Below are 26,719 nucleotides of genomic sequence, written 5' to 3'. Positions count from 1 at the left end.
TGATGGAGCGGACTCCAGAAGAAGGTCTCTATGCATTTCAGGATGGGTTTGTGGACACATAGTGGGTTTGGGGTGAGAATCAACACATACCGTAAATGACAGATCCGGAGTCAGTGGCAGGTGATCTATACATGTATTATTCCCGGATTGTGCTTGGTGAGAGATTCCCTTTAAATAAGAAAAAATAAAATCCTCCACATAAAAAAGAAGTTATAACAATGGTTGAACACATCATTGAACTCATTGCAATTCATTTGGTGACGCAGCCAAAGGGTCCTGGTAATTAAAGAGTTAAATGAGAAAGAAAAACCGCGAACTAGGTTTGGCTCTGACAGGCTTCCGTAGCGCTGGTGATCAGAAGTGGAGAGGCCAGGCTGGTAGCTAAGCTACGGATTGTTTATCTCTCCTGCCCAGATGTAACGTGATCCGTATCCTACACCGGGCTCCGTAATATCAGGATCCATAGCTGAGGAACCCGGGCAAGTGACGTCAGTGAGTGCGCCCCTAATAGGAATGCCCCTATAGGTTTGTATGGAGCGTTAGCGTCATGTGTATAGTCCGACATTATAGGACTGGTTCCAGTAGATGGGATCGATCACTAAATGGGCGTGGCCACGACCCCGTGACGGTGCCATGTACTGTGACACTCCGCGCTAAACCCGGACCGGGCGCTGTGGTGTTACCATAGCAACAGCCCGTGCCCTCAGGGCAGAGGGCAGTGGGCACCTGGACGGGGGCGAATGTATTAAGTGATTCAGGCCAGGGGTACATGGGCAGGAAAGTCTGTGAGTGAGGTGTATGTTCTGCAGCTCGCAGGGTGCATGTCCTGTATGTTCTGCAGCTCACAGGGTGTATGTCCTGTATGTTCTGCAGCTCGCAGGGTGCATGTCCTGTATGTTCTGCAGCTCGCAGGGTGCATGTCCTGTATGTTCTGCAGCTCACAGGGTGTATGTTCTGCAGCTCGCAGGGTGTATGTTCTGCAGCTCGCAGGGTGCCTGTCCTGTATGTTCTGCAGCTCGCAGGGTGCCTGTCCTGTATGTTCTGCAGCTCGCAGGGTGCATGTCCTGTATGTTCTGCAGCTCACAGGGTGTATGTTCTGCAGCTCGCAGGTTGCATGTCCTGTATGTTCCGCAGCTCGCAGGGTGCATGTCCTGTATGTTCTGCAGCTCGCAGGGTGTATGTTCTGTATGTTCTGCAGCTCGCAGGGTGCATGTCCTGTATGTTCTGCAGCTCGCAGGGTGCATGTCCTGTATGTTCTGCAGCTCGCAGGGTGCATGTCCTGTATGTTCTGCAGCTCGCAGGGTGCATGTCCTGTATGTTCTGCAGCTCACAGGGTGTATGTTCTGCAGCTCGCAGGGTGCATGTCCTGTATGTTCTGCAGCTCGCAGGGTGCATGTCCTGTATGTTCTGCAGCTCGCAGGGTGTATGTTCTGTATGTTCCGCAGCTCGCAGGGTGTATGTTCTGTATGTTCCGCAGCTCGCAGGGTGCATGTCCTGTATGTTCTGCAGCTCACAGGGTGTATGTTCTGCAGCTCGCAGGTTGCATGTCCTGTATGTTCCGCAGCTCGCAGGGTGCATGTCCTGTATGTTCCGCAGCTTGCAGGGTGCATGTCGTGTATGTTCTGCAGCTCGCAGGGTGCATGTCGTGTATGTTCTGCAGCTCGCAGGGTGCATGTCGTGTATGTTCTGCAGCTCGCAGGGTGCATGTCGTGTATGTTCTGCAGCTCGCAGGGTGCATGTCGTGTATGTTCTGCAGCTCACAGGGTGTATGTCCTGTATGTTCTGCAGCTCACAGGGTGTATGTTCTGCAGCTCACAGGGTGTATGTTCTGCAGCTCACAGGGTGTATGTCGTGTATGTTCTGCAGCTCACAGGGTGTATGTCGTGTATGTTCTGCAGCTCACAGGGTGTATGTTCTGCAGCTCACAGGGTGTATGTTCTGCAGCTCACAGGGTGTATGTTCTGCAGCTCACAGGGTGTATGTCGTGTATGTTCTGCAGCTCACAGGGTGTATGTCGTGTATGTTCTGCAGCTCACAGGGTGTATGTTCTGCAGCTCACAGGGTGTATGTTCTGCAGCTCACAGCACTACATAATTCCTGGGCACCTTAAAGGGACCATGTCAGGTGTTTACACCCCCTAAATCTCTGCCATGCTGCAATATTGCAGAGGTAGACTGGCATTAGACTTTACAGAGAAACTTCCCAGTGGGCCTATATCCAGGGGTCTCTAAGCCCTCTTCACGCCCACCAACTGGATACCTAACAACCTGATGCTTCTAGTGTCGATTAATGCTAGAAATGTCAGGTACTCATGTACTCGGATGGCTTCCTGCCCCACCACAAAGGGACTGCTTCTGACGAGGTGTTTTATACTGCACTGTGGTTCCGCTGGGGTGGTGCTGTGTACTCCACTATGGTATTGCTGACTCCGCCCACTTGAGTAGTCCCCGCCTCCTTATTTTGGCTTCACCTCCCTTCAGTTACTTAGCATAAAGAATACATATTGTTGTGTCCCTGGACAATGGGGCACAAAATGAGTGTTTTTTACTAATATGACCACAATATAAAAAATATAATAGTAATGTCAGGGCAAACCATGGCATATCTAGGGCCTGTGAGAAGAAATAATAACTGTTAACCCATTCCGCAATTGGCGGTGGCTGGGATACGCCATATGACCCCCAGCAGCATCATGTGGTATTGCAGGTTACAGATCCCAACCGCAGCATGCAGCATTATTACTGGCTTTCTAATGGAAGCTGTGAAGATTAGGTGAAGCCCTCAGTCTAAGGCCTCCTGCACACGGCCGTTTTTTTTCCCCGTTTACTGGCCGTTTTTTGCGTTCCGTATACGGTCCGTATACAGAACCATTCATTTCAATGGTTCAGCAAAAATAACGGAATGTACTCTGTATGCATTCCGTTTCCGTATTTCCATTTTTCCGTTCCGTTTTAACATAGAACATGTCCTATTATTGCCCGCAAATCACGTTCAGTGGCTCCATTCAAGTCAATGGGTCCGCCAAAAAAAACGGAACTCATACGGAAATGCATCCGTATGTCTTCCGTTTCCGTTCCGTTTTTTGCTGAACCATCTATTGAAAATGTTATGCCCAGCCCAATTTTATCTATGTAATTACGGTATACTGTATATGCCATATGGAAAAACGGAACAAAAACGGAAACGGAACAACGGATCCGTGAAAACGGACCGCAAAACACTGAAAAAGCCATACCGTCGTGTGCAATAGGCCTAATATAGAGTTTTCTCCATTCAATCTGCAGTTGTATTAGTGGCTGAAGACTGGGACGTGTATGATGGCAAGCTTCTCGGCCGAGGATGAGGTCTCCCTCCAGTCCATGGTTAGGCAGTTACTACAGAGTGTGAAGGAAAAGCTGGCTAGTGCCCCATCAGCCGAGTGTGCGGAGGAGATCCTGCTGCATCTCGAGGAGACCGATGAGCACTTTCACAAGTAATACTTTACATGGAAGTTGTCAGAGAATGCGGATTGTGTATAATGATAGTCCTATGACACGTTCACACTGAAAGTGGAGGCGCCCTTTAACCCATACCAGCCTGTGGTTATTAAAGGCATTTCTGGTCTCGTGTGATTAAGGCCCCGTTCACACGAGGGAGTTTTCTGTGAAGTTGAACGAATAGCACCCGCACTGAATCCCGACCCATTCATTTCAATGGGTCTGTGTACATTTTTTTTCACACATCACTTGTGCGTTACGTGAGAATTGCAGCATGTTCTATATTCTGTGTTTTTCGCGCACCCCATGCCCCATAAAAGTGTATGGCGCTTCAGTGAAAAACACATTGCATCCGGAGGTAACCTGGATGTAGTCCGGATGCAATGTGTTTTACTAATGGTTGCTAGGAGATGTAGTTTGTAAACCTTCCGTTTTTTCACGCGTGTAAAAAACGCATCAAAACTGACTGAACTTGCTTGCAAAATGGTGCGAGTTTCACTGAGCGCATCCGGAGCCAATCCTCCACGCTCGTGTGAAAGGGGCCTAAGGCTAAGGGCTCATGCACACGAACATATTTTCTTTCCGTGTCCGTTCCGTTTCTTTGCTGACCGTATGCGGAAACATTCATTTCAATGGGTCTGCAGAAAAAAAAAGGAAGTTACTCCGTGTGCATTCCATTTCCGTATGTCCGTATTTCCGTTCCGCAAAAAAATAGTACATGTCCTATTATTGTCCGCATTACGGACCAGGATAGTACTGCTCTATTAGGGGCCAGCTGTTCTGTTCCGCAAAATACGGAATGCATACGGACGTCATCCATGTTTTTTGCGGACCACAAAATCCATACGGTCGTGTGTATGAGGCCTTGGGCTGAGTTCACATCTGCGTTGAGCTCTCCGTTCTTCTAAGGCTAGTTTCACACTAGCGCTTTTAGAATTCGGGGTTGCCAGATGCTACAGTGCCACCATCCGGCCTCATTTACTATAATGGAGATGCATCCTGGCAAATATGCTCGCAGTTTCGTACGGTCGATTCTCGTCATGTTTGCCAGATTGTGGCCGGATCTCTGCCAGTCCCCTTTATAGTTAATGAGGCTGGCATGTATCAGGTAGCGTCCGCCGATGCAGGATCCAGAGAAAATACAGGAGAAGTAACTGATCTGTCTGTTTTGAGCATCAGTTCTGATCAGTTTGAGTCACGTCCATCAGAAATCTGTTATTTTTGACAGGAGAAAAAGTGACACAAACTGATCACAACTGATGCTCAAAGTAAGGGGTCGTTCACACGACCGTTGGTGTCCCGTGCCCCTATTGCGGACCACATTTGCAGATCCGCAATACACGGGCACCGTTCCGTTGTCATTCCGCATCACGGATGCAGACCTATTCATTTCAATTGGCCCACAAATCCGGAGATGCGGAACAGAAGCACGGAACACTACGGAGTGCTTTCTGGGGTTCCGTTCCGTGCCTCCGCACCGCAAAAAGATAGAGCATGTTCTATCAAGTGAATGGGTCTGTGATCCCAATGCGCCTGCCCCACGGAAGGTGCCTGTGCATTGCGGACCACAATTTGCGGTTCACAGCACAGGACACCAACGGTCGTGTGAACGAGCCCTAAGACAGATCAGTTATTTTTCGGACCAATCAGAGGAATGGAAAGCTGAACGCAGATCTGTGAATGAGCCCTCAGAGCTTCAGTTGCTTAGTGTTCAAGATCAGTGAATGGAATCAGAGCAAAACATGTCCAGATCTGCGAGTTTTCTCCACTTGGACCCAGTGAGCCACGGCCCGGACTTCATACCCCTTACCTACGCTCCTGGTTTGTAGTTTGCATTGCCAATGTGATGAGGCCTAGGATTTGCTAGACTATATCATTGTAGCACAGGTATGCTCCCTTTGACAGCTAGCATGGATCTTAAAAATGGTGAGGGATTGAAATGGGTTTTCCTTGTATAAAAAATGGACCATATTCCCCTGTATAGAATAGTGTCTTCCTTTAGGTTATTCTTTACAGCGAAAACCCACATGCCAGCCCAAGGTGTGCCAAAAGGTCACCCTCTTGGCATCCACCATTCCTCTCTCTAACTGGCCAATAGGGATCATGTGAATGGCTGCCACTTTACGACTTACTTACAAACGCTTTCTGTCATGTTTTTCAAATCTGTATACTGTATACTAGGGCTGCACGATAAATCGAAAAAATAATCGAATCGCGATAATCGGCAAATGCGATTTGGCCGACCCGAAAATGCTGCGATTATATATGAAGGGGCCCCGCGCACATAACTGGCTTTGTGTGTAAAGTATTTTACTAGTGTGTGAAACGAGCTCTCTCTTATTGATAACATGGCCGCCTCTGTACTCACTGTCACTATGAATGCACTGCAGCGAGCGGGAGCGAGCTGGCCGGTGCGTGACTGACGTCACTTAGTAACGCTCCTGCTTCCTGAAGTGGGAGGAGCGTTACTAAGTGACGTCAGTCACGCACCGGCCGGCTCGCTGCAGTGCATTCATAGTGACAGTGAGTACAGAGGCGGCCATGTTATCAATAGGAGAGAGATTGTTTCACACACTAGTAAAATACTTTACACACAAAGCCAGTTATGTGCACGGTTTAGGACACATGAGGGGACACAAAGCCATGAGGGGAACCAGCATAAGATGCTATATGTCTTATGCTGGCCCCCCTCATGGCCCTATGTGTCATAGCACACATCCCCTATAACAGCGTCCTCCACAGATCCACCCCATAACAGCGTCCTCCACAGATCCACCCCATAACAGCGTCCTCCACAGATCCACCCCATAACAGCGTCCTCCACAGATCCACCCCATAACAGCGTCCTCCACAGATCCCCCCCAAACATAGAAACAGAATGTGTCGGCAGATAAGAACCATTTGGCCCATCTAGTCTGCCCAATATACTGAATACTATGGATAGCCCCTGGCCCTATCTTATATGAAGGATGGCCTTATGCCTATCCCATGCATGCTTAAACTCCTTCACTGTATTTGCAGCTGCCACTTCTGCAGGAAGGCTATTCCATGCATCCACTACTCTCTCAGTAAAGTAATACTTCCTGATATTACTTTTAAACCTTTGCCCCTCTAATTTAAAACTATGTCCTCTTGTAGCAGTTTTTCTTCTTTTAAATATTCTTTCCTCTTTTACCTTGTCGATTCCCTTTATGTATTTAAAAGTTTCTATCATATCCCCTCTGTCTCGTCTTTCTTCCAAGCTATACATGTTAAGGTCCTTTAATCTTTCCTGGTAAGTTTTATCCTGCAATCCATGTACCAGTTTAGTAGCTCTTCTCTGAACTCTCTCCAAAGTATCAATATCCTTCTGGAGATATGGTCTCCAGTACTGAGCACAATACTCCAAATGAGGTCTCACTAGTGCTCTGTAGAGCGGCATGAGCACCTCCCTCTTTCTACTAGTAATGCCTCTTCCTATACACCCAAGCATTCTGCTAGCATTTCCTGCTGCTCTATGACATTGTCTGTCTACCTTTAAGTCTTCTGAAATAATGACCCCTAAATCCCTTTCCTCAGATACTGAGGTTAGGACTGTATCACTGATTTTATATTCTGCAGAATATAACAGCGTCATCCACAGATCCCCCACATAACAGCGTCATCCACAGATCCCCCACATAACAGCGTCATCCACAGATCCCCCACATAACAGCGTCATCCACAGATCCCCCACATAACAGCGTCATCCACAGATCCCCCACATAACAGCGTCATCCACAGATCCCCCACATAACAGCGTCATCCACAGATCCCCCACATAACAGCGTCATCCACAGATCCCCCACATAACAGCGTCATCCACAGATCCCCCACATAACAGCGTCATCCACAGATCCCCCACATAACAGCGTCATCCACAGATCCCCCACAACACAGCGTCATCCACAGATCCCCCACAACACAGCGTCATCCACAGATCCCCCACAACACAGCGTCATCCACAGATCCCCCATAACTATGTCATACCCAGCGGCGTCAGCGGCTCATATGGGAAAATCCAAGCAAATAGACCTCTAGCACAATTCCCTTAAAATATCGCATCGCACATCGTTATCGCAATTTTTAGGGCCCTTATCGCAATCGCACAAAATTCCCATATCGTGCAGCCCTACTGTATACATAACGGATGCATCAGACTGATGCCGTACAGTGGCATCCGTTAACCATAGAGTTCCATTGTAAATAAAAAGGTATATGTTTTTTTACTGGAGTCTGCAGAATACAAGAACGTGGTGTGCTGCGTTTTTGTATCCTTTTTTTTTTTTTTTTTTCAATGTATACGTCAAACGGAGGCATAAAAGGTGATGTGAATCCATCCTGAGACCTCAGACACACGACTATGTTTTTCATCCCTTCATCTATTGCTATCTGCATTTTCTGGGGACAGCACACTTTCCTGTACATTTTGAAGGCGCCATGCACACTTCCGTATTTTCTGCGGATCCGCGTGGCCATTCAACAAATTATAGAACACGTCCTATTCTGGTCTGTATTGCAGACGAGAATAGTGATTTTCTATTGATGGGAATGAGAAAAATACGGCGTACATATGGAAGGTATCTGTATTTGGTGGATCCATGGTTGGCAGACCAAAATACGGACACAACGGTGTGCATGACGCATTACACAAGTTAACAAGATTAGGAACCCCCTGGCCTTGATCAGTAGCGCTCCATATTCCCTTACAGACGTGTGACCTGTCAGCGCACCTGGCGCATGTTACCCTACAAATTCAGACTGGAGCACCGCTGAGTAGTGTTGAGCGAACTTGTGTTTTAAGTTCGGCGTCTAAAGTTCGGTTTCGGGTAATCGAAGAATCGCGTTATGGATTCCGCTACCACGGACCATAACTTGGTCCGGGGTAGCAGAATCCATAACCCGATTCTTCGATAACCTGATCCCGAACTTTAGACGCCGAACTTAAAACACAAGTTCGCTCAACACTACGGCTGAGCAGTGAGCTCCTCTCAATACTTCTCCTCTATAGTTTCACCGCCAGAGTCTTTATTTACCTGTAATGATCCGTAATTAACATACAACTTAGGATCCTTCTGGTGTATTCACATGGGCTGGTAGCATGTTGGAACTGCCGCGTTTTTGCGATGCCACAATGCCCTTTAGGCACATCGATGGTATTATACCCTTTCTTAGAATCAGCTTTTCATTGCTTCTTTCTCGTGACAGATTTCCCTAAAATGCATTGAAAAAGGACATATTGTAGTACTAATGTATTTCATTCCTCAGCTACGAGCTGGTGAAGTACCTGAGACATTACATCAAGAGCTCCCTGGGATCAGTGATTGATGATGAGACGGAGAGTTGCCCCATCACCCAGACTCCAGGAGAGGGATCTGGATATTACGACACGCTGGTACAACGTGTTACCAAACGGACTCGAGAATCCAAGGAGTGAGTGGTTGATGTGATCGGCTAGTTGACTAGCCCCTGTATTCTCTAGGGCAGGGATGACATATGTGTTGGAATACAATGGCCACTGATGCTCAGTTCATACTTCTCTTTGCTGTGGTTGTGCAGGTTGAAGGGCATGGGACAGGATCCCCCATTCTAGTGATCGGTGAGGATCTTAGCAGTCAGATCTCCATCAATCTAACATGTGTGACCTGTACAGGAGTTTTGATAAAATCTAAATTGACAGTTTTTTTTCCCCAAGATTGTTAAAAAAAAAAAAAAAATTGGCCAGAGGAAGATAATGGCATAAAATAGCAGAACCACTACCCAGGAGGTCCCTGCTAGTCGTAGAACCCATTCACACATAGGAGGAGAGCAATCAAAAGTGGTATAAAGAAAAACTGGCTTAGTTGCCAATAGCAACCAATCAGATTCCACTTTTCATTTCCCAAAGGAACTCTGAAAAATGAAAGGTGGAACCTGATTGGGTGTTATGGCCAAAGCCAGTTTTACTTAGCACCATATTTCCTCCATAGTTTTTTGCCTGTGGAGTTTGGTGCAGATTACATGCCCAAAAGCCACCGCCGGCCATGCAGAGTCCACCTCCAGTGGAGTTCATGCTGCAGTTCACGGCCACTGTTTATAGCCATAACCACTCCAAGATGGGACATATCTTTTCTTGGCTGGTGTCTGGGCGGACACTTCTGGAATTGCGTTGAGTGTCCACTCACACTTTAGCTTCATTCAGTAGGACTAAACCACAAGCAGGTTCAGGGCATTCACATTGAAAAACCATGGCAGTAACCCACCGCTACCAGGAATGGTTCTGGTTTTGGAGGACTGCTGTCACCTATGCAGCCACTGCTTACAAAGTGTGTCCTGTAACGCTTCATTTCCCTGCACAGATGAAAGAAATAGCAAGGTGATTCCCGCCATTTGGAGTCTGAACTGCAGTGCACCCATGGTCATATAACTGCATGGCGACCTGCTCAATTAAAAGGGGTTTTCCAAAGAGAGCCCGGATAGTCAAACATAGTCAATATCTCACAAATCGGCTCCTTGTTTGTGTTAAAAATGTATTGATTTTACTTAAGTTACGCGGAAATGATGCTGTCATTGAAGAATGTGATGATGGCTGTGGTGGAGACACTTCTCAATAAGTTTGAAGAGGATCAGGCCAGGAACCGAGAAATGCAGAAGAAAGCCTTGCATGAGCAGCACAGCAGTAGATACACGGATAACTGCTCGGATAGCGATTCCTCTTTCAACCAGGTAATGCTCTTCTGATCCACGTACTGATAACCTCTTAAATGTCGGCCCATGGTGTCTATGTGAAAAATAATGATCTTGCATGCTTAAAGACGACCTTTCACCGATCCTGACATTGTGAACTAAGTATCATGACATATACAGCGGCGCCCAGGGATCTCACTGCACTTACTATTATCCCCGGGCGCCGCTCCGTTCTCCCGTTATGTCCTCCGGTATGTTAGGGGACTCGGTTATAGTAGGCGGAGTCTGCCCTTGTTCTGCTGGGCGTCTCCTTCTCCTAGGCTGTAGCGCTGGCCAATCGCAGCGCAGAGCTCACAGCTCACAGCCTGGGAGAAAAAAGCCTCCCAGGCTGTGAGCTCTGCTCTGCGATTGGCCAGCGCTACAGCCTAGGAGAAGGAGACGCCCAGCAGAACAAGGGCAGACTCCGCCTACTATAACCAAGTCCCCTAAGTCTCCGCCTACTATAATCAAGTCCCTGAACATATCGGAGGACATAACGGAAGAACGGAGCGGCGCCCAGGGATAATAGTAAGTGCAGTGAGATCCCTGGGTGCCGCTGTTTATGTCATGATACTTAGTTCACAATGTTTGGACCGATGAAAGGTCCTCTTTAAGACACATCATAGCTTTACTTAAAGAATTAATATTCTGTATTCAGAATGATCACTCCAAGAAAAATTATTGAATTGTTAGGCCTCTTGCACACTAAAGTTTTTTTTCCGTTCCGTTTTTTGCGTTGTGTATACAGAGCCATTCATTTCAATGGATCCACAAAAGAATCGGAAGGTACTCCGTATGCCTTCCGTTTCCGTTTTTCCGTTCCGTTCAAAGATAGAACATGTTCTATTATTGTCCGCATAACGGACAAGGATAGTACTGTTTTATTAGGGGCCAGATGTTCCGTTCCGCAAAAAACGGAATGCACACAGACGTCATCTGTATTTTATGTGGATCCGGTTTTTGCGGACCACAAAATACTGAAAAAGCCATACGGCCGTGTGCAAGAGGCCTTAGCTAGGGCAAAGTGAGGTAAGGTGAGATGCAGCCATATAGCTTGGACTCTTACCCATTAATTTCAATGGTGCTGTGTACACGAGCGATGTTTTTCACGCATCACTTGTGCGTTGCGTGAAAATCGCAGCATGTTCTAGATTCTGCGTTTTTCACGCAAAGCAGGCCCTATAGAAGTGAATGGGGCTGCGTGAAAATCGCATTGTATCCGCAAGCAAGTGCGAATGCAATGCGATTTTCACGGATGGTTGCTAAGGAGATCATGAGATAAACCCGGGACCCCATTAAAGTCCATTTACTGTATTATTTTCCATTACAACATAGTTATAATGGAAAATAATAGCATTCTTTAATACAGAATGCTAAGTAAAATGTCCATTAAGGGTTAAAAAATAATAAAATGACTTACCTCATCCACTTGATCGCGCAGCCGTTATCGTCTTCTTTCTTTTTCTTGCAGGACCTGCAAAAGGACCTGCGCTGACGTCATCGAGCGCGGTGACGTCAGCGCAGGTCCTGCTGAATGAAGATAGAAGGACCTTCTATCTTCATTCAGCAGGACCTGCGCTGACGTCACCGCGCTCACCACGTGTTGAGCGCAATGACGTCAGCGCAGGTCCTGCAAGAAGAAGAAAGAAGACGTTAACGGCTGCGCGTTCACTTCGCTAGTGTAAAAACAAAAAAACTGCACACTACAGTCTGGACCATAGCTATAAAACACTATGCCTTTTACAGCAGTCTCAAAGGGGTCTTAGGCTATGCCACCGCCTGTGTCTGCTGCTGCATCTCCCCGTCGTGCGGATCAAAACATACGGTGGGGAATCGCCCATCAGCAGGCCGCGACAGGGGCGGGCCTCCCTAGCGTCACCTGTGATGCTAGGGAGGTTTGTCCCCATCTCTGCCTGCTATTGGCTGTGTGACTGCAGCGAGAGCAATGTGAGCAGTACTGAATTATTTAATTGCCCATTTTATAGCCATCTAAGGAGCTTAAGGGGCTGTTTTTTTTGTTTTTTTTCCCCTAATATAATAGTCCACCCAAGTACCTCCACAACACACACGCAAAAATATTCCCCAGCCAGGCCCCAGTCCTGAGATACAAAGGCTATGTTGAGCTTCGGTCACCATGAATACATGAATGACGACCGTTTCTATATGTTTTTTATATTTTTCAGAGTTATACATTCATGAATCAGGAACAGTTACAACTAATTGCTGAGCAGCTGGATCCCAGTCAGCCGGAGGAGGTACTGGTTATAAGTGACTGGTATTACTGGTCTGATCATAGTAGGAACGTGATCTATGAAATGTTAACTCATTGTCTTGTTTTTACCAAATATCTACTTGTGTAGTATGATTTACTGATTATTCCCTGCTGTTACTTTACTCTGCTGTCATTTCCGAAAACACTGTAATCGGGGCCACGAACGCCAAATGGGGGCAGGGTGAGTGTTCAGAAATCAAACCTCATCCTGCCTGTTGGACACCAACGTCAAATGGTTATTATAGCAGGGATTTTAACTATTACAGTCTTTTTGGTCTTACATCTATGACACTGGAATGATAGGTGAATAATCTTTGTGGGAACAGTTTTAAAAAATAAATATTTATATATATATTTTTTTTTTTTTGTGTATATGAACGATATTTTGTCCATCGATTGGATGAAAATTTGAAACACCGCCAACTCCTTTCTTCTTTTCAGAGGATGATGGTCTGTCATCTCTTGACTCTAACCAGCCCTGCACCTCACATGGATCCAGAGGTTTCCCGTTCATTGCTCTGCTAGATTTATATCAAGCTGGTAGCATAGGGAGGTGCACTTTCGAAGGGGGTGCATACTTTCTGCTGCAGCTGGTGGCAGTCGAAGGATGGAACTGAGCATGTTCTTCCATGTCAGTGAGCAGGGCAGAGAGATTAGAAAAAGAGCAAACAGCAGGTGGCGCTATACAGATAGATTTCAGTGGCTATACTACATTTTTTATAATATGCAATAAGTTTCAGCTGAGAAATATTCATTTTGGTTGAACTTGTCAATTTTGAGCAGTTTTAGATTAATGTGCATGGCTACCTTGAGGCTCTAGCTTCCACGCCAGCACTGTTTTATAATTATTTTGACCACCTGGTCCTCCATAAGATGATGTTTCATTTGTTCACTTTCACTCTCTCTAAAAGGTGCGGAACGAGGCCATGCAAACATTGTGTTCTGCTCCCCCATCAGACGTTCTCAATTGCGAGTGCTGGAGCGTGCTTCATAAAAATCTCAATTTGGCTCTGGCTGATCCGAACTCCACGTTCACAGTAAGAAAATTTGGAATCCGTAAAAAAAAATTTTGCACCTTTCGTAGAGGTGTAAGATTGAATCGGAGTAAGTCACTAAAATGAAGGGCTATTTTTAAAGTGCCATAGGTTTTTGAATGTCTGAACTATGCCCACTCTGTAGCCCTGTGACCGTTGTAGGTCCAAGCACCTATATCTCCACTGATGCCATCTTCTGACGTGTCTCTATGGCATATCAGAAGAAAGAAATGTCTGCATGTGATGTTTGAGGTTGCTCCTTTGTCATTGAAATGATAGAATAATTACTTTAATTCAGTTAATGAAATTAATAAATCTTTGATCGCTTTCAGGAAAGAATTTTACGCTTTTATGCAAAAACATTCTCTTCATCTCCCCTGAATATGGCGCGTGAAGTCTACACAAGCTTGGGTATGAGATTTATCTCCTATCGTGATAATTAGTTATGTATAGAAATAACAGGAGGCTCCACAGCAACTCTCAATGTAGCATTGCTTAAAGGGGTTATCTCATGACTAATGTAAAATATTTAAATCAGACATCATATAGTACATGACAATATCTTTCTAACAAAGCTAGAACCAGCCCTGTACAACACATGGATCCAGATGTCTTCCCATTCATTGCTCTGCTAGATTTATATCAAGCTGGCAGCTCAGGGGGAGTGTCTTTTCTGCTGCAGTTAAGTGGGCGTGTCCATGCTCTCCTTATCACAGCGCAGGAGGCTGTTGCAGGATGGAACTGAGCATGTGCGGCCTTCTCAGTGAGCAGGACAAAGAAATAAAAATAAAAAAACAGCAGGGGGCGCTGTACAGATACATTTTATTGAATAACTCAGTGGATATGCTAAATTTTTTATTACATGTAATAACAAAAGTATTCAGATCCAGGTGCTGGTTGAAAACTGTAGAATATTTTTCAAGGGACAACCCCTCTATTAAAGTAATCAAAATGTCCCCAGTTTGAAAGGTTTATTCCAGATGGGAAACTCAATTTCAAATTAAAGCCGTCTGCAGTTCCAGGTTTCTAAGTTCTAGTGTCATAGCATAATATATGATTACCTTCAGTCCACCTTACAAATAGAAGAGGAGTTTCTTGGGAGATATTCACACAGCGTTTGCAGTGTATATGCCAGGAAAATCTAATGCACAAAAAAAGTGTCATCAGGCTAGTTTTTATATGAATGTGTTCATTCTGGGAAAAGAACTCCACGTGGGAGCGTTATTTCCTGGCCTTAATGCTGCTCTTGGGACACAGACTCACAACATTAGGCCTCATGCACACAGCCGTTGGGCGGCCGTGGCTGTATTGCGGGCCGCGGACCCATTCACTTGAATGGGTCCGCAATTCCGGAGATGCGGAATGGAGTCACGGAACGGAACACCGGAAGCACTACGGAGTGCTTCTGTGGTGTTTCTTTGCGTTGTTCCGCACCGCAAATAAATATGACGTGTAATTTTTTTTTTTGGCGGGGCGGACAGACCACGGGCCCATTGAAGTTGAATGGGTCCGGCCCACTGCACGGATGTTGCCCGTGCATTGGGGACCGCAACGGCCTTGTGCATGCGGCCTTATACTGATTTGTAATGCTGTGGGTGTTCCTGCCCGACCTCTGCTTGTACCCACCTAAAGCTGTCAGTACTGTTCATTACAGCAGGGGTCGGGCAGGAACTCGCTGCATTATAATTCATTATAATACAGTGAGTCCATGTCACGAGCAGCATTCAGGCCGAGAAATAACGCTCACACACGGAGCGTGTTTCTCAGAATGAACACTCTCGTCTGAAACTAGCCTAAAGCCAGCCATACACTTGAGTCCGTGATCGGTCACATTGCAGCTGATCAGTCGTCAGAGGGATCATTCCCACCAGCAACATGCAGATTAAGCTTGCCGAATAAGGAGTCCCTGGTGCTTGAGTACAATGGCAAATTATTGGCTGAATTTGACCCATCATGCCATAAACATGCAGTTCTGGCCGTTGACGGATGACATTTTCCGACATAGCCAATTAAATTTTCAGCGGACAGAAGTCTGCCATCGGAAATCACGAACAATTGTTTGCTCGAGTTTTTTAAATGCTATTCAGCTGAAATGGCGGATTTTAGTCTGTGTATGGCCAGCTTCTTACAGTCTTCAGGAGGAGATGGAGTACAGCGCATACAGAGCCTTATCTGTGTGTATAGAGTTTCTATCCTGCCTAAGGCCTCATGCACACGCCCGTTTCCCGGCCGTTCCATGCATTGGGGAACGCAATTTGCAGTCCCCAATGCACGGGCACCATCAACTTGAATGGGTCCGTGATCCGTCCGCTCGGCAAAAAAAATACATCATGTTCTATTTTTTTGCGGTGCTGAGGCACGGAGAGTAACTCTCACGGAAGCACCTTCCGGATTGCGGACGCATTCAAGTGAATGGGTCCACATCTGTTGTCATGATACCAAAAATTGGATTCGATTTCGATACCATAAAAAAGTATTGCGATAGTCGATACCATGTAATACCACGCGAAAAAAATAAAACTGCAAAAAAGCCGAGTGCATTCCACATTTTATGGAACATCCGGCCCATAATAGCAACAGTTCAATCCTATTTTTTGGGGGGGACAAGGTGACTAAAAAATAGCGAATCGCTAGTTTTTAAAAAAAATAATTTTTATCTTACTGCATTCACCGCATAGGAGATATTTTTTTTTTATATTTTAATAGTTTTCCTACCTGGTGATGCCTAATATGCTTATTATGTTTTATTATTTATATATATATTTATATGTAAAATTGGGAAAGGGGGTGATTTAAACTTAATATTTTTTTATTTATTTTTTTAACCTTTTTTTTTTTTTTTAAATAACTATTAGCCCCCTTTAGGGGCTAGATCCCTTGTCCTATTCACTCTAATAGAGATCTGTTAGGGTGATTAGAGAGTTTACACTGTCCCTACTGCCCTGTGCTTTGTGTACACAGGAGCAGGGAGCTTACCATGGATATAACACTGAGGAGCAGGGGAGGGGATCCTGTGGCCACTATGCCACCAATAAAGATAATACTGGGGGGGGGGAAGCCACTGCACCACCAATGATTATAATGAACCCGTTAATACAAATGTACGCGGCGAGTGCCGGCCGCATCACACAGCCGGCACCCAGCGTCAATGACCGGGATCCCGCCGAACCACATCAATTAACCCCTCAGATGCCGCACCTGAGGGGCTAATTGGGGTTCGCAGGATCGCATGCCCTGTTGTTATTGAGGCCACGTACATTTGCATTAACGGGTAATTATATTCATTGGTGGCGCAGTGGCCGCAGCCCCTCCCCTCCTCCTCAGTATTATCCTCTCATTGGTGCCGCAGTGGAAGCAGCCCCTCCCCTCCTCCTCAGTATTATCCTCTTATTGGTGGCGCCGTGGCCACAGGCCCTCCCCTCCTCCTCAATATTATCTTCTCATTGGTGGCAGTGGCAGCCGTGTCACTGTGGGAAGGGACTCCCTCCTTCTCCACTGTGCCAGCTCAGGAGAACATGGTGCGTGCAGAGAGCTTTGCGTGCCATGTTCTCTAACAGAGAGAGTATAAATAGTAAATCTCTGAAAATAGTAAATCTCGGTATCTTATTGATCTGTGTCTAAAAGTGTTGATTGGGTTTTGATAGTTCAATACCAGGTGCAACCCTAATCTGTGATATGGTGCACAAATGTCCGGAGCAACGGCCTTCTGCATGACCCCTTAAAGGGCTACTAAAGGAAATAACATTACAGCCAATCATTCAATAACGTACTAGTATAGTTCTTCTTTGAACTGCTCTCATTTAGTGTTTGACAACACAGTCATGTGTTCCCAGAAGTGCAGTAGTGCATTATGATTTGCTGACTCATGGACCCAGGACTACATGACCAAGAACAGTCTCCTCCAACTGTCTTTTGTTGATGGGTCATCAAATCATGTGACCCCTAGGAGGTTGGCACCATGATACTGTAGAAGTATGCCATATATTTACTATGCTCTTTCAACAGAACTCTATCCGTGTTCTTATGAAATGTGTAAAGAATGAAAATAAGCTTATTTTTGGGGCAAATGGGTCTAAAAATGTTATTTTTCCGTGGCCATTCTCAGTGTAATCCTGAAATCAACAGAGTGCAAACACAGCATTACTGTCACGATGGGGAGTGTGGAAAAAACCCCACCGTACAATGTCTGATATAAAGGGGAAGCAGCTAGGCCAGGACGCCGGGATCAGGGAGCAGGTCACCTAAAGCATCCCTAATCCTCGCCCCTTACTCCTCACCGTATGAGCGGACCTGGATGGTAGGACCTGGATAACTTTGGCCCTGAGTCGCCCTGATAATCCCTTTCATAGGAGCAGGGGAGAGACGACCTGTTCTTCCAAGACACAGAAGAACAGGAGTCTCAAATGGCCTAGTTGCAAGGAAAAGTAGCAGACTGTATGCAGTAACTAAATCGGCAGGTATGTACACAGAAACACACTTAACTGCCGCAGCCACCATAACTGGAACCTGTGCATAAGTACAGGAGCCCACACACCAAACAGGACACCGTACCAACAGCACCCACACACAGGTATCCAGCACACCAGCTACTGCCTGGACCCCATGCCGCAAGGTGCACGGCAGCCCCAGGCAGCGCTGCATACAGGCTTATGATTCACCCCTCCGGGAAACCAGCCCCCTTCCGAAGGTTTGCAACACAGGAACAAGTCTAGCAAACATGCTGGACTACAAACACCAAGGGACCAGACATGTGACAACCACTAGAGAAGACGACAACAACCACCACCCATACATAAACATCACCAAACATATGCAAGGGTAGAAAAGGGAGGACAGAGGGATGACAACGGAGAGACATCGATGTCCCACTAGGTGGCCCTCGAGGACTGGGCAGACAGAACACCCTGGACTGGAGCAGAGCTCCAGCAGCAACAACGGCTGGAGTACAACTGACTCCAGCCAGGGAGCCACAGGTAATAAAACCCAAGTGACCACACCCAGCCAGGGAGTTGACCCTTCCAGCATCAGACAGAGGAGGGACCAGGAGAAGGAGAGCAAAGAACACACATGCCAACAACCATGCGTTGCCCCTGGCAACCTGCATGTACGGCAAAGGTGTCACAGTGTACAACACCGAGGCCGTGACAATTACAAGCGCATAGGGATGGGCAAGGATAAAGGAGCAGAGGGAAAAAGTGGTATGACTCCACACTCATAATAATGATCATGATAATGAGATAACTCTTCTCATTCTACTCCAGTCTACACAGCAAAGCTGAACAGTGAAAACAGAAATGTTAGCCTATTGTGTGCTCCAGTGACTGGTGTGAAAAGTAGAATATTAATGAATTTTTTATATGGATCTTCAGATATAGAAAAAAAAAATCACCACTAAAAATGTAATACACAGATACACATTTATATAGAACTTGACTGAAATAACATGTAATTTTCTCACTATATAAAGCTATTAGCCAATGTATTTACTTGTTTCTTTTAGCGAAACACTTAGAATCGTCATTTCTTTCAAGTCATAAACCAATATTATTAACTGGTGTTGACATCAACAACCCCGAAGTTGTCCGAACACTGAAAAAAGTAAGGTTCTATGTCATTTTCTCCGTTTTATTTATTTGTAGTTGCATTTTTACGCTTATTTACTTCACATTATAATCTCCTTTCTCCAGATTCGCCTTTTGAATGATTACCAGAAGGAAGTTCCATCTTTTTGGATCAGACATCCTGAAAAGTAAGTACCTAGTGCTGTCCTTATTATGCAGTCAGTAATCAAGATTTGTACGGTGCCCTGTTTCTTTCTTACAGACCCACAGGCAGCATTATTTAGATAATTTTTGCATTTTTGTAGCCTAAGCCAGAAGTGGTTCATAAACAAAGGAAAGTTCTAGATCAGGCATGCTCAACCTGCGGCCCTCCAGCTGTTGTAAAACTACAACTCCCACAATGTCCTGCTGTAGGTTGATAGCTGTAGGCTGTTCGGGCATGCTGGGAGTTGTAGTTTTGCAACAGCTGGAGGGCCGCAGGTTGAGTATGCCTGTTCTAGATGAAAGTCTTGTACTCCTGAATCCAGTTGCAGTAATGGCTAAATAAAGAAAGATGCTTGCCACAGCTGCGCTGTGTGAACAGTGCCCCTTTCTATGTTACCTACAAATCTCAGCAGCCTGTTTTACAGTTGCCTATGGTTCCAGTGGTCTGGAGTAGTTTGCATATATTCGCCGTGACTACTTGAGTTACATGATTACTAAAAAAACTATTTCAGAAAGTTTTTAAAGGGATTCTCCCACTTTATCTGCTTTATGTTTATATTGTATGTCTTTCGAATTCCAAACTCTTAAGTGCAGTGTTTCCCTGTGATTAGGTACATGGAAGAAATTATAGAGAGCACATTGTCTCTGCTATCAGTTACTCAGGAATCAAGCCCACAAATGCTTCTCGATCCAGTTTTCTACTTGTCAATGGTCGATACCAAGGCTATGTGGTTCAAGAAATGGATGGTAATCTACAGCTGTACACATATGGCATATCTGTATTCATTCTGTACTGAAAAAAATCTTTATTAACTGACACGTTAGCATAAGACCAAGTAATGAGGTGTGTCAAGGTGGATGTGGGACAGGTCACTTTAGCTGAGAACATTTTTGGCAGCACTGACTTCAGGTCCATTAAACGGCCTCAAACCAAATGCAGTTGGAGAGCTGCGGAGCACAGGATGTAAGTGGTGTACCTCCATCTTTTCTGCTTAACATACATTAAATAGTGGGAGCTACAGCCATGACAGTGAAAACATATATTATTAGGACAGCTGAAGAGAGTTGATGCCTATAAGCTCTAATTATATCTTATCTTCTGCTGTGACCTCCAGCACGCCTATTACAGCAGGACTGTGGTGCTGCGTCTTCTTGAGCAAAGATATAAGTCTTTGGTAAGTATTCATGTAACTGCTTGTAAAACCCACTCTGTTTCCTCTCCCCTGCTCACAATGTTCTGCAGTCTGTGTTCAGTTAGTAGAATACAGACTGCTGTAAGCATTGGACCATTTGTAGTTGTCATCAGAACAAATACAGTGGTGCTTGGAAGTTTGTGAACCCTTCAGAATTTTTTATATTTCTGACCCCAGTACATCAGAGTACTACAAGTATATAAAGATAATCAAATCAGTCAAAAATATTAGACTTGGTCATTTATTTATTGAGGACAATGATCCAATGTCGCATGTCTGTGAATGGCAAAAGTATGTAAACCTTTAAGATTAGCAGATAATTTGAAAGTGAAATTAGAGTCAGGTGTTTTCCATCAGTGGGATGACAATCGTGTGAGACCTGTTTTAAATAAAGGACAGGGATCTATCAACTAGGGTTGTTGCGATACCAAAATTTTGATTCGATTTCGATACCATAAAAAAAGTATTGCGATACTCGATACCACGCGAAAAAAATAAAACACCAAAAAAGCCGCGTGCACTCCACATAAAAAAAATGGTTCCAGCGTTGACCGCATAGGAGATTTTTTAAATATTTTAATAGTTTGGACTTTTTGGACGTGGTTATTTATTTATTTATTGTTTATGTATTTTATATGTAAAATTGGGAAAGGGGGTGATTTATACTCAATATTTTGGTGTTTTTTTTAAACTTTATTTTATTTTATTTTTACTTTTTATTTTATAACTAATTTCCCCCTTAAGGGCTAGAACCTGGGATCTTTTAATCCCTTGTCCTATTCACCCTAATAGAGATCTATTAGGTGAATAGGACTTCACACTCTCCCTGCTGCCCTGGGCTCTGTGCACACAGCAGCAGGGAGATTACCATGGCAGCCAGGGCTTCAGTAGCGTCCTGACTGCCATGGTAACCAATCGGAGCCCCAGGATTACACTGCTGGGGCTCTGATCAGAACTGCCACTGCCACCAATGAGAAGGGGAGTAGACCCTGTGGCCACTGCCACCAATGATTTTAATACTGGGGGGGTTGAGGGGGGGGGGGCACTGCACCACCCATGATTTTAATACTGAGGGGGGAGGGTGCACTGCGCCACCAATGATTTTAATACTGGGAGGGGGGGGGGCGTGCGCACTGCGCCACCAATGAGGGGTTAACTGCCGCTGATCGCAGCTCTCTGTCAGAGCCAGGGTGTCGGCTATGTGATTCTGCTGCCGGCACCCGCCTCCTGTATTAAAGGTTAAAGAGGACCTTTCATGGGACCAAACATTGTAAATGAACTATCAGGATATGTAGCGCGGTACCCAGGGATCTCACTGCACTTATTATTATTCCTGTGCACCGCTCCGTTCGCACGCTGTGCCCCCCGGTATATTCTCCCGCTCTGAATGCTAATTGCTGGATTGCTAGCATCGGAGCAATGGGGAGGAGACTGCCCTTTTTCTCAATGGGCGTTCCTTCTCCCTGGCTGTAGTGCTGTCCAATCAAAGTGAAGAGCGTCACAGACAGGGAGAAGGTGATTTTTTTTCATTTTTTTTCTCCCTGGCTGTGACGCTCTGCGCTTTGATTGGACAGCGCTACAGCCAGGGAGAAGGAACGCCCATTAGCATACAGAGCGGGAGAATATACCGGGGGCCACAGCGGGCGAACGGAGCGGTGCCCAGGAATAATAGTAAGTTCAGTGATATTCCTGGGCGCCGCTCTACATATCCTGATAGTTAGTTTACAATGTTTGGACCCATGAAAGGTCCTCTACCATCATTGGTGGCGCAATGCGCCTGCACCTCCTCCTCCCATCTCTCTTCTTATTGGCAGCAGCGGCACCGGGGGGAGGAAGAGAGTGACTCCTTCTCCCCTGTGCTGCTGAGGGAACATGACCACGCTGACAGCAGCGCGCTCATGTTCTCTGATGCTAGGCTGCGCAGTAGGGCAGCCTAGTATCGATAAATGGCAAATTCCGGTATCGTATCGATACGGGACAAAAGTATCGATTGGGTATTGATATTTCGATACCCGCAACAACTTTACTATCAACACATGTTTGTGGAAGTGTGTTATGGCACAAACAAAGAGGATTTCTGAGGATCTCAGAAGAAGCGTTGTTGATGCTCATCAGGCTGGAAAAGGTTGTAAAATCATCTCTATAGAGTTTGGACTTCACCAGTCCAGTCAGACAGATTGTGCACAAATGGAGGAAATACAAGACAATTATTACTCTCCACAAGAGTTGTCAACCAACAAAGATTGTGACAAGAACAAGATGTGTAACAACAATGATGTGCATGGTAGGATTGTGAGGAAAAAGCCACTGCTTTCCAAAAACAACATTGCTGCCCATTTGCAGTTTGCTAAAGATCATCTGGGCAAGCCAGGAGGCTATTGGAACAATATTTTGTGGACGGTTGAGACCAAAATAGAAGTGTTATGTTTGAAAACGGAAACACTGCATATCAGCATAAAAACCTTAGTCCATCTGTGTAAAACAGTGGTGGTAGTATCATGTTTTGAGCCTGTTTTGCTGCATCTGGACCAGGACGGCTTGCCATCATTGATGGAACAATTAATTCTCAATTATTCCAGCAAATTCTAAAGGAAAATGTCAAGACATCTGTCCGTGAGCTGAATCTCAAGAGAACGTGCTTCATGCAGGAAGACAAGGAGCCTAAGCAGTTAGTTAAAGGGAACCTGTCATCTGGATTTTGGGGATAGAGCTGAGGACATGGGTTGCTAGATGGCCGCTAGCACATCCGCAATACCCAGTCCCCATAGCTCTGTGTGCTTTTATTGTGTAAAAAAAAACAACGATTTGATACATATGCAAATTAACCTGAGATGAGTCAGAGCTTGAAAATATGACTCTTCTCTGGTCACACAAGTAAGATATGACTCTTTTATGTTAATTTGCATAAAAGGCAGGAAGTACAAAAATGCATAATACTTATTGAATTCGTCTGCAAATGAAATTAAAAGTGTCATTTATATGTTTAGGGTAACACAATGTACATTAAGAAATGCTCAGTGAGGGGAGCATAGTAGAGGTGACAGGTTCCCTTTAAGTCGTTCTACCAAAGATTGGTTAAAGAAGAATGCAGTTAACGTTTTGGAAAGTCAAAGTCCAGAACTTCATCCAATAGAAATATTGTGTAAGGACCTGAAGCAAGCAGTTCATGGGAGAAAACCCACCAACATAAGATTGGATGCTGTTTTGTATAGAGAAATGGGCTAAAATGATAAACAATTATCAGAAATGTTTAGTTGCAGACATTGCTGTAACACCAGATACTGAAGGCAAAGGATGACAAACTTTTGCCACTCACAGACATGTGATATTGGAGCATGTTCCTCAATAAATAAATGACCAAGTCAAATATTTTTGACTCATTTGTTTGATTTAGTTATCCTTATCTACTTTTAGGACTTGTGTGAAAATCTGATGTAGTTTTAGGTCAGATTTATGCCAAAATATAGAAAATTCTCAAACTTTCAAGCACCACTGTATACTGAATGAAAGGGCTTCTGTTATGAGTCAAGGATAACAGTAGTAATGAGGCTACTTTCACACTTGCGGCAGAGTGATCCGGCAAGCAGTTCCTTCGCCGGAACTGCCTGCTGGATCCGGCAATCTGTATGCAAACGGACAGCATTTGTAGACTGTAGACTGACAAGACTCACAAATGCATTGCAAGAACGAATCCATCTCTCCGGATGTCATCTGGAGAAACGGATCCATTATATATTTTTTTCACATCTTTACCTGTCTGCGCATGCGCAGACCGGAAGGACGGATCCGGCATTGCAGTATTTTTCATGCCGGATCCGGCACTAATAGATTTCAATGTAAATTTAATGCCGGATACGGCATTCCGGCAACTGATGCGGAATTTTGGACGGAGATTATACCGCAGCATGCTGCGGTATTTCTTCCGTCCAAAACACCGTTCAATGACTGAACTGATGACATCCTGATGCATCCTGAATGGATTTCTCTCCATTCAGAATGCATAGGGATAAAACTGATCAGTTATTTTCCGGTATAGAGCCCCTAGGACGGAACTCAGTGCCGGAAAAGAAAAACGCTAGTGTGAAAGTACCCTTAGGGTCCATTCACACATCCGTAATTTGGGTCCGCATTCGTTCCGCAATTTGCGGACCCATTCACTTCCAATGGGGCTGGAACGGATGCAAATCCACATTTTCAGGATCCGCATCCGCATTTTCAGGATCCGCATCCGTTTTTTCGGGATCCGTTTTTTCGGGATCCGCAATTTCGTTCCTGGAAAAAATAGAACATGTCCTATTCTTGTCCGCAATTGCGGACCAGAAAAGGCATTTTCTATCATAGTGTCTGTGATGTGCGGATCCGCAAATTGCGGATCGCACATTGCAGGTGTCTGTGTTTTGCGGATCCGCAGTTTGCGGATCCGCAAAACACTTACGGACGTGTGAATGGACCCTTAGTCAGAGCAACTGGACTTGTATTTTTTTCTTGAAGTTGTTTCGATAGTTTTCAAGAACTAAATACAAGCCCAGCTGCTCTGTCTTATTACTACTGATATACTTGACCTGTATGAATGAGAACCTTTACAGACAGACTCCAAGAGGACAGTTCTGAACACTGCAGTTGTGCTGTCTTCCAGATAATTGCAGCGATTGAACAGTGCTTCTGTTATTATGAGTCCTCGCAGTCGGGAACTGATGAAAACACTAAAGCAGCATCCTCCCAGCCATATCCTGGTGAGTATAATATTGACCTGTGAAGAAGCTTTTATGTATAATATGTTTTGTTTCTTCTTTGCACTCATTAGTAAATAGACTCATCACATGTTGGATATTTCTGCTGCTCCTCTATTATTCTTCCTGGAAATGTATGGACAAATTGACAACTGGGCATCACCATTAATCTTGTCAATAGCTTGTGTTCCTCCACAGTTTGACACTGGGGGTACTGATTAGAAAGTAGTAAAGGCTGTGTACACCTTTGGAGGCAGTTTTTGTTTATTATTGCATTTCACAAATTTTTGGCTAAAAATCATATTTTCAATTGGCCTTTATTAAAAATATTGAGCCGTTCTGTCAAAAAGGGTTAACTGTGTGAGCGGTATTTTCACTTTGTGCTAGTCATCTAATAAACCTCATCTTTAAACTACTGAGAGGTCGTAAACACTTATTTAAGCCACATTCTTATCAGGAAGATAAGAACTGAGCAATAATGAGTGTTTATAATGTCAGAGAGCAGAGATAAGGAGTCCGTCAGCTGCTCAACTGATGGAAAAGACGAAAAATCCGGAGGCTGCTTCTAGAGCATCTCTGCTCTCTACAGAGAAAAGGGCTCCATATTTTAATAAAGACCAATTGGAAAAATGATTTTTAGCTTAAAATGAGTACAATGCAATAAAAACATTGCCCCCAAAGGTGTACGTAGCCTTTAAGGCCCCTTTACATGGAATGATTGGGCAGGCAGTTATCAGGAAGATACCTTTGTTCCTGATAAATGCCTGATCATGAGTGGAGGTGAAAGCTGCATTTACATCTGTAACATCTATATTATAAGGGGATGAGTGATTGTGGAGAGTAGCAAATGTAAAAAACATGCCATATGTTTTGTGTTTGCTTCCAGGTGCTAAACAGAAGACTTTCTACTCAAGGAAAGAGCTGCAGTATTTGTACTTTGTCCATTCACTAAATGTTCTCGGAAGGCTACTGATCTATAAGCATGGCAGAAAACTGTTCCCTATAAAACTGAAAAACCGCAAAGGTAACCAGGAATTAAAATATGATTCAAAATGATGTATGAATATGATATTATTTCACATAGATGCGTCACGTATCGAATTGTTACTTGTACATCATCTTAATTCTTAAAAATACATTTCCTACCTACACGTTGTAGCTGGTAACTAGTGGTAGTACAACGTTTCAGACATGGGTAAAGGTGTTGGCATACACACATGGAGCCAAATTACGTAGCCATATTTCCATAAGGGGTTATCCCATGCGTGATGTAAAAAAATTAAAATCAGACATCATATAGCACATGACAATCTGTTTCTAACAAAGGTAGAACCAGCCCTGTACCTCACATGGATCCAGAAATCTGCCCATTCATTGGTGCAATTGCTCTGCTAGATTTATTTCAAGCTGGCAGCTTAGGGGGCGTGTGCTTTCTGCTGCAGCTGGTGAATCTGAGCATGTATATGAACCTCAGTGAGCTGGACAGAGAATCTAGAAAAAGGGAAAACAGCAGGTGGCGCTATACC

At 44.9% G+C, this 26,719-nt stretch overlaps 1 protein-coding gene across 3 annotated transcripts in view; it reads left to right on the top strand.

The window, feature by feature from the left end:
• The first annotated feature begins 349 nt into the window (after positions 1-349).
• The window catches only part of TBC1D32 (TBC1 domain family member 32), an 84,233-nt gene continuing 57,863 nt past the window's right edge, over positions 350-26,719 (top strand). For 2 of the 3 annotated variants that reach the window (XM_040424455.1, XM_040424453.1), the window contains exons 1-13: positions 350-525; positions 3,285-3,472; positions 8,763-8,927; positions 10,022-10,199; positions 12,383-12,454; positions 13,383-13,508; positions 13,838-13,916; positions 19,006-19,103; positions 19,193-19,254; positions 19,882-20,017; positions 20,386-20,445; positions 25,100-25,196; positions 26,080-26,217. In XM_040424455.1, coding sequence (XP_040280389.1) covers positions 3,315-3,472; positions 8,763-8,927; positions 10,022-10,199; positions 12,383-12,454; positions 13,383-13,508; positions 13,838-13,916; positions 19,006-19,103; positions 19,193-19,254; positions 19,882-20,017; positions 20,386-20,445; positions 25,100-25,196; positions 26,080-26,217 — 1,369 coding nt within the window. In that variant the 5' untranslated portion in view covers positions 350-525; positions 3,285-3,314. The remainder of the gene's footprint in view (positions 526-3,284; positions 3,473-8,762; positions 8,928-10,021; positions 10,200-12,382; positions 12,455-13,382; positions 13,509-13,837; positions 13,917-19,005; positions 19,104-19,192; positions 19,255-19,881; positions 20,018-20,385; positions 20,446-25,099; positions 25,197-26,079; positions 26,218-26,719) is intronic. The other variant, XM_040424454.1, reaches the window with a different exon arrangement.

Source organism: Bufo bufo, chromosome 3 (assembly GCF_905171765.1).
Source record: "Bufo bufo chromosome 3, aBufBuf1.1, whole genome shotgun sequence".
Lineage (NCBI taxonomy): Eukaryota > Metazoa > Chordata > Amphibia > Anura > Bufonidae > Bufo > Bufo bufo.
Note: the sequence above shows the minus strand (reverse complement) of the source record. Positions and strands in the feature narration are given on the sequence as shown.